Below are 8,440 nucleotides of genomic sequence, written 5' to 3'. Positions count from 1 at the left end.
GACATATTCCTCATTTTCATTCTCAATTTTATGCAATTAATTTGATGAGTAATGGAACATTAACAAGAATGTGTCCCTGGTACACAGATGCCCTATCCCCACTATCATTTTCTTTGTTCAATGGACCATAAAATAGGGTAAAATTTCTACTTTGGCATTAAAATTAGAAAGATCATATGAAACATGTCATAAAGAACATGATTACTAAGTTTCAAGTTAATTGGACTTCAACTTCATCAAAAACGACCTTGACCATAAACTTTAACCTGAAGTGGGACAGACGGACAGACGGCCAAACGAACGCACAGACATGAAAACATAATGCCCATATAAGGCATAAAAACATCACAGGGTATGGACAACTCATGGGATTTCTGATATAACCTTGTAAGAAGTTCTGATTTGACCTTCCCTGAAAAGTGTGAGAATAATTTAATTACAAGGGCAGTGTGACAGAAAAATGAACAGATGTAAACCCTCTATTGCAACATACAAAACACAAAACATATTGTAAATAAATAACCAATAAATTTATTAAACATCCACATAAAACATATGTATACCCAGACAAATTACAAAACCACTATTACATTCATACAACTACTGCATATAACACATTTCCTAAATTTTAATTCCTATTTACCAAAAGATATAACATTGTATTATCTCACTGTTACTTCAGTAAGATAAATTATTAACAAAGGTTTCTTCAAAATATGGTTTCAACTTGTCAACATACATAATTTTCTATTTTATGGTAGCATAACTTTTTGTAAAAGGTAAGAAAATGTAATTTTAATACCAAGAAGATATGTTGTGACATTAATTGGTCCCGAAATTCAGATGAACGGAAATTTTTCACTGCTTTCAAAACTGTGCAAGTTTTATTGATGAATGCTTATGATAATATAGTCTTGACACATTCAGTCACTTTGACATATTTCATCGAAGATGGTCATTTTAAACATATACTATCAGCCAAGGCCTTACATCAAAATAAAGTTTACCCTTAAAAAAATCTTTGTACAATTTTCTCATTATAGCAAAACATCTTTTAGGTGAGATCTTGACTCTTTTTGATATATTAATTACTATATATCAAACTGAGTTTATTTTGGCAGTTTTTAATCAAATAATTTTAAAGCAAGTTTATAACCAATAATAGCACTAATGATAAACACAATTCAAAATATAAATACTGATAGCTGATAGACTAATGTCTTGTATGCACATTTACAAATACAGTATTTAATTTGTACAACACATATCTATATTTTGAAATTTCTGTTTGGATATAGAAAACGAAATGTGTATAAAATCATTACTTCATAAGTCATGGTTTAACAATACAAAAGAATTTTTAAATTATATAAAAGCATTACTATATTTTATAGCCACAATGATTAATTTTTGTAAACCAAGGATTTATTACCGAAATAATTGGCTGATCTCTTGTTTAGCTTCATATAACTCATACATCAAACATGCGTGATTGAAGACATCAAAATACTAGTAATAAACATATTTTGATATACATTATGAAATTTACAGCAAGTATCGCACATTGATTATCAACAATATCATGAGGTACACTTATCAATACATATCACAAATACCTATAATCCAACACTAAACACATGACTCTCATTGACACTTCAATTCAGAAGTACAGTTCATTATTTCATAAATGTTGCATTCTTTTAACTAAGGCTGTTTTTGTATATTTGACAGTATTTTAGTTCATTTTACCAATAAATACCAATTTAAGTACATTACATCTTTGGTAATTTTTCGTCATAAAAAACATATGTTAATTTTTTTATTACAAACAATTGTGTTATTTTTCAGAATTATCAAGTTCATTTATGATACAATGATCGTACTATGCACATTTACTTATTTATAAACTGATTGAAAGATTAATAAATAACAAACATTTAAACTATTTACATCAAACAAAAAGGCAATACATGAACCTATGTTTATGAGGGTTATCTTGTTTCCATATATGTATGGAAAATAAAATTGGGAACATATTCTTCCAAGTTCAATAAATCATCCGGTAAAAATAACCTTTATAGACTTTATAAACAACTTTAATTATTTAAGGTACGGTTTTAGTTTGATGACAGTCTTAATCATGTAGTTAAAAAACTGTATATAATTTTAATCTGCTCAGAAGAGTTCCAGTATATGCAAAAAGAAATGAGAAGTTCCTCAAATCCAGAAATATATTCAACCATCCCATATCAATTTTATTGGAAAAACTCTAATGGCACTGCAACTTTTCATTCATAAAAATTAAAATTTCAACAAATATCAGTTCAACCAAAGTGATAGTATATATAATGATCATTCACAATACTAAAGGGTCGCACGGTAACAAACTGAAGTACTTTTGCCTTTAAAATATACACAACTCTTTCAGTTTACATAACAAATCTTGTGACGAAGAAATCCACATATTTTAATTAATAACTCATCTGAAGTCAGTAAAACTCTTAGATAACTACATTCCTTTCATTTTCTTTATCCATAGAAACTTTTCAATTTGCCGTTATAGAATCTAAAGGACTGTTAGAAATCTAAATGTTTGTACACCAAAAAATGAAAATAAAGTTAAGCCATTGGTTGAATTCCTATTGTTTAGAAGGTTTAAATATCAATCACAATATTTTGTGTACACTTTCGAAAAATTAACCAGAATGCATTAGATTCTGAAAGGGCAAATTCTTAGTCATGAGCAAAATTAATGTTAATAATACACAGTTTGAATGCTTATAGGGTGAATTTGTAAATATTCACAACAATAACATGTTGACATGTATAAACCTGTATTGCGTAGTGAAGTAGATTTCAACCTTCAACTTTTCTAAAATTACCATTACAGAGAGTTTAAAGTAATTTTTCATTCACATAAAAGATTTTGTCAATGTGACATATATGTTGCTAGTATTCAATGATAATGTCAGATTACTCAGACAGTGCATAATAAAACGGTATATTGATGACTAGCTTAATTTCTGAATATCTTATTATTTTGAGCATTATTCATTTATGGTTTTGTATTGAATAAACATGAACTAAAAATGAGTAAGAAATCTTCTCTACTACTAAAGTTTACAAAACAGACACCATATAACTTTCAAAGCAAAGCAACATAAAACTTGTATTTAATTAACATCTTGAAAAGGAGAATTTCATTTGTCAGATATACAAGTATAAATAATAATTCCTTTTCCAATTTTGTTCTCAAACTCTTTTTTATTCAATCATATTCTTTATAGTGATATCTTATTCATATCTAATTTTGAGAGAGAAAAACAAATTAAATTTATAATGTTTGTAGGTTCTTATTTATATTTTAAATAATTTCTTAAATTGTCAAATATTAATGCTGAATTCTTGAAAAAAAATTGGAAAAGATATATTATTTAAGGAATGACTGTAATATTTTTTCTGTCTATGAAGAAATAACATAAAAAATTTGGTGCACACTGAATAACGCGCGTAGCCGGTTATTTAACAGTGTGCACCACATTTTTTATGTTATTTCGAATAGATAGAAAAAATATTACAGTCATTTCTTATAATTTAATTCTAAATTCCATTTTAAACCGTAGAAAATCATGAAAAAACGTTGATGACGTCACGGTCACATGACTAAATTATGTCTATGGGCTCATAACAAAATAACGTCAGCCAATCAGAAGACGCGTTACATCCAAAATTAAATTATAAAACAATTGACAAAAGAATGATTCAGAGTTGGAGGGTAAAACTTAACTCATATAAAAAGACAGAATTCAAAGTATTTACTTTTTATATTAAATTTACTGATTAACATGATTAATATAAAGTAATAAAGAATAAATTGAATTGAGAATTCTTACAAGTATTGTTACCTGTAATAACATTTAACAAAATAGATCAAAAACATGCAAAAAATTTCAGATAACATAAAATGAAATAACAAATATGTTTAACACAGATAATATTTCAAACTAACAAGTAAAAATTCGCTAACAAAGAACATAATATCAAAGGAAACAATGGGACAAGTTATTCAATTAATTGTTTACTGTAAATTCAGAAATTAGTGTGAGGCTTTATCAATAAAGAAAATTCTGCTGGAGCAAGTATTACAACTATAAGAACTCTGATTTTTATATCTGATAATCAATAATGTATGTATGCATATTTTCCTTAAATCACAATAACTAATCATTTTTGTCAATAGTTAAAAAATTTCAAAATTAAATGCATGCAATAATTACGGAATTTACAGTAACACTCTATAGAATAAGCTTTAAATTACAATGTTGTTAAGGTCATAGAGAAAAGATGTCATTATATATTTGAATACAATACAACTCATTTAACATTTAAACACAAATTAATAAACTTTCACCCACATTTAAAACAATACAAAAATACCAACTGCCCCTTAAAATACACAAATAAACATTCAACCTACTCTGTTTGATTCTACTATAAAGGTAGTCCCTAAAAATCAGGCAAATATAAGTACATATTTCAACAGAGACTTTGATAGCAAATACAGGAATAAAGACTCATTTTTAAATAATAATCTCTTTAAAGGTTCTCTTTGTTTATTCCTAAACTTCTATCTGGCAGTGAATCTATATCAAACTATCTGTAATTGACAATACTGAATGGCCTTAAAGGGACCTAGCTACGAGATATATAAAAAATCTAAAGTATGATTAATTTTTTTATTAGATCATTAATGAAAGTGAAATAGTGAAATTTATAATTCGCTTTTAGCAGCCAGTCTGGTTCAATTTTATCAAAATAAGGCGAGAAACATTGATGATGAGAATTATTCACTTGCAAGTGAATAATTCGACCTTATTGAATCTGTATTCATAACTATCATTAGGGTCAATATTTGCTGGTTACAAAATGAACATTGTATACAATATCATAATAGAAAAGTTGGTATTGAAAAATCTTTTTTTCTTCCTCAAGTTTTGAAGGGGTTAGAATAGGGCCTTACTTGCTGCACAAAAACATGAAGTAGTTCTTATGAATGATATATTACAACTGGTTTTTGCCTGATTGTAAGGTGACTTAAATATTGCAACTTATCTTGGTTAAAAAAACAACTTCTGCACCAATAGAATAAATTAAAAAAAATTTGCTATTCAGATCTTTGATGTTATTCTGGGCCAAAGGACATCTGACCAGGACCACCAGACTTCATATATCTTCTGTAACTTTTATAACGTCCACTTTCAGCTAATTTTGCTTTTTGTTCTGCTTCTTTGTTCTCCTTCCAACTCTGTAATATAAACATATAGTTTTGTTATCATAAAAACAGATCATATATCATGATGCAAACAATTTATCGCGGATTTTTTAAATAAATGAACCACAATAGTAGGTGTTGAACAAAGAATACAAATTATATATCAGCTTGTATGCCGAAATTGTTAAAACCAGGTTATCGAATACCAAAAAAATTACAATTTTCCTCCCTCTATCCATGAAAGTTGAGATCATCAAAATATAACAATTTAGCAGTATATTTTACAAATTTGTGTTATCAAATTTATACACATGCTTCACAGATCTTTAAACTGTTATACCTTTTTTTAGTTTCGTAAAACTGCATTTCCCCCCTATGTTCTATTTTTAGCCATTTCTGCCATGTTGGTTGGCAGGCACGGTTATCACACACATTTTTTAAACAAGATATCCTAAAGATGATTGTGGAAAAATTTGTTAAATTTGTCTCATTTATTTTAGGACTTTTGTAAAAGATTACAAAAATTTTTAAAAATTGTTAAATTTGACTATAAAGGAATAACTCCTTAAGGGGTCAATTGACCATTTTGGTCATGTTGACTTATTTGTATATCTTACTTTGCTGAACATTATTTCAGGTCAGATATATCTTCACCTCATAAACCACTTTTCCCCTTGTCAATAATTGCTCTAAATGCTTTGGTTTTAGAGATATAAGCCAAAATCTATATTTTACCCCTATGTTTTATTTTTAGCCATGGCGCGATGTTGGTTGGTTGGCTGGGTCATTAGACAGATATTTCAAACTAGATACCCAAATGATGATTGTGGCTAAGTTTGGTGACATTTGGGCCAGTAGTTTGTGAGGAGAAGATTTTGGCAAAAGCTAACAGAGGACGGATGCTGGACGACAACGATGGGTGCCAAGTGATAGAAAGATCACCTGGCCAGAAATGGGCCAGGTGAGCTAAAAAAGCGGTGTGGGAGGCATAAGTGTCATAATTTGCTCCAGTTGGAACAAAACAGTAGCAGAGAGAGTTGACAATCAAACAAGTCACATTGTGTAATGATAATTGACTTTGAAATAAGTCTTTGGAATAAGAAATAGTTGTGAGCATGAGTTTTATAAGGGTCAAAATTCAAAAGTTTAATAACTAAATCCTGTGTATAAATAACAAAAAAAAAAGTTTGTAGAATTAGCCATATACAGTGAGACAAAATAAAATAATTTGGACAATGGGAGCAACAATAAATTCTTTAATACATGTAATAATTTCATGGACTTACAAATTCTAAAATCATTATTGAAGATCAGGATAATTCTCTGTATAACAGTTTACAATATTTCTGCAGATAACTAAAACTTTTGGAAAACAGTTTTGTGATTTTTTTTTAAAATACCTCCTATCTCTGAAATAAGACTTAATATTGTAAGTAAAACTTGTGCCTACAGTAAAATTATCTTTTTTCCATAATTCTTTCCGTAAAAATTCTTCTCTTTCATGCTCTTCCAAAGCCTGAAATCAATACAAATTGTGTTAGATATTTAAATCTAATAATCATTTTAAACAAGAATGTGTCGGAAGTACACAGATGCCCCACTCGCACTATAATTTTCCATGTTCAATGGAACGTGAAATTGGGTAAAAAATCTAATTTGGCATTAAAATTAGAAAGATCATACCATAGGGAACATGTGTACTAAGTTTCAAGTTGATTGGACTTCAGCTTCATCAAAAACTACCTTGACCAAAAACTTTTACCTGAAGCAGGACAGACGGATGGACGGACGCACGGATGGACAAACGGACGCACAGACCAGAAAACATAATGCTGTTCTACTATCGTAGGTGGGGCATGGAAATCATTCTATATATATAAACAGTACCAGTATGATCGGCTTCAAAATCTGAATCAATTTAGTGACTGAAAATGTTCCAGAAACATTTAAACTTCAATTCATATTACTTTAGAAACAAACCCATAAATCAACTTTGAATTTTAGATCCTTAAATGCATTTGAATAAAATGATTTAAAAATGTCATCCTATGTAAAAGTACAATACCTCTTTGCACAAGAAATATTTCTAGAATACTTACATCAAATTGTGCGGTAGCTAATTTCATAAATTTTCTAATTAAATGTAATTTCTCCTCTTCCCCATATTCATTCCTACAAATAGTAAATTTCCAAATCCATCGACACCACCAGCCTATATATAGTACTAAGTAATACGGTAAAAATACAATCTGTACCCATAATATATCGTATACTGTTGGCTTGCCATAACCTCCACTGAAATAGGAATAACATGATATATAAAGTTATTTACATTTCCTCCATAATGAGAAACACATTTTGTTTATTTCCATTTTCAATGAAATTCAAATGAGTTCATATAAGCTGAGTTTGACTGTGCATAATGCTGTGTGTTTTTTCATTCCAAATTTGCTAGATACAGGGAAGGTTTTTTTTTTGCCCCCGTCCCAAGTCAGGAATTCTTAGCCTTTATTATGTCTTTTTTTTTTTTTAAAGTTTTGGTATGTAAGTATGTCTCTGAGTTTAGTTTGGCGTCCATATTGCTGAACTAGTATACAATATTGTTAAGGGACCAGCTGAAGCCTGTCTTCAGATGCATGATTTTTTTCCCTCAGTTGAAGACCAATTGGTGATCTTGGGCTACTTTTTGTTCTTTAAGTTCTTTGGTTCTATGCTTGTAGACATATTCCCTGTTTCCATTCTCTATTCTATTTATCTAATAACTAGAGGCTCTCAAGAGCCTGTGTCGCTCACCTTGGACTATGTGCATATTAAACAATGGACACAGATAAATTCATGACAAAATTGTGTTTTGGTGATCATGATGTGTTTGTAGATCTTACTTTACTGGACATTCTTCTTGCTACAATTATCTCTATCTATAATGAACTTGGCCAAGTAATTACAGTGGAAAATATATTCTAAAAATTTACAAAAATTTATGAAAATGGTTAAAAATTGACTATAAAGGGAAATAACTCCTAAAGGGGTCAACTGACCATTTGGGTCATGTTGACTTATTTGTAAATCGTACTTTGCTGAACATTATTGCTGTTTAAAGGTTATCTCTATCTATAATAATATTCAAGATAATAACCAAAAACAGTAGAATTTCCTTAAAATTACCAA

General features: G+C 29.1%; 1 protein-coding gene across 1 annotated transcript in view; it reads right to left on the bottom strand.

Annotated features, from left to right (window-relative positions):
- Positions 1-508: 508 nt before the first annotated feature.
- LOC143083030 (dnaJ homolog subfamily C member 25 homolog) overlaps positions 509-8,440 on the bottom strand; it is a 28,642-nt gene continuing 20,710 nt past the window's right edge. Inside the window, exons 9-11 of the mRNA XM_076259150.1 lie at positions 7,372-7,567; positions 6,723-6,788; positions 509-5,305 (exon numbers count right to left, since the gene is read on the bottom strand). Coding sequence (XP_076115265.1) covers positions 5,183-5,305; positions 6,723-6,788; positions 7,372-7,567 — 385 coding nt within the window. The 3' untranslated portion in view covers positions 509-5,182. The remainder of the gene's footprint in view (positions 5,306-6,722; positions 6,789-7,371; positions 7,568-8,440) is intronic.

The sequence above is a fragment of the Mytilus galloprovincialis genome, chromosome 7, assembly GCF_965363235.1.
Source record: "Mytilus galloprovincialis chromosome 7, xbMytGall1.hap1.1, whole genome shotgun sequence".
Taxonomy (NCBI): Eukaryota; Metazoa; Mollusca; class Bivalvia; order Mytilida; family Mytilidae; genus Mytilus; species Mytilus galloprovincialis.
The sequence above is the reverse complement of the archived record's forward strand: the minus strand, read 5'-3'. Positions and strand labels throughout refer to the sequence as shown.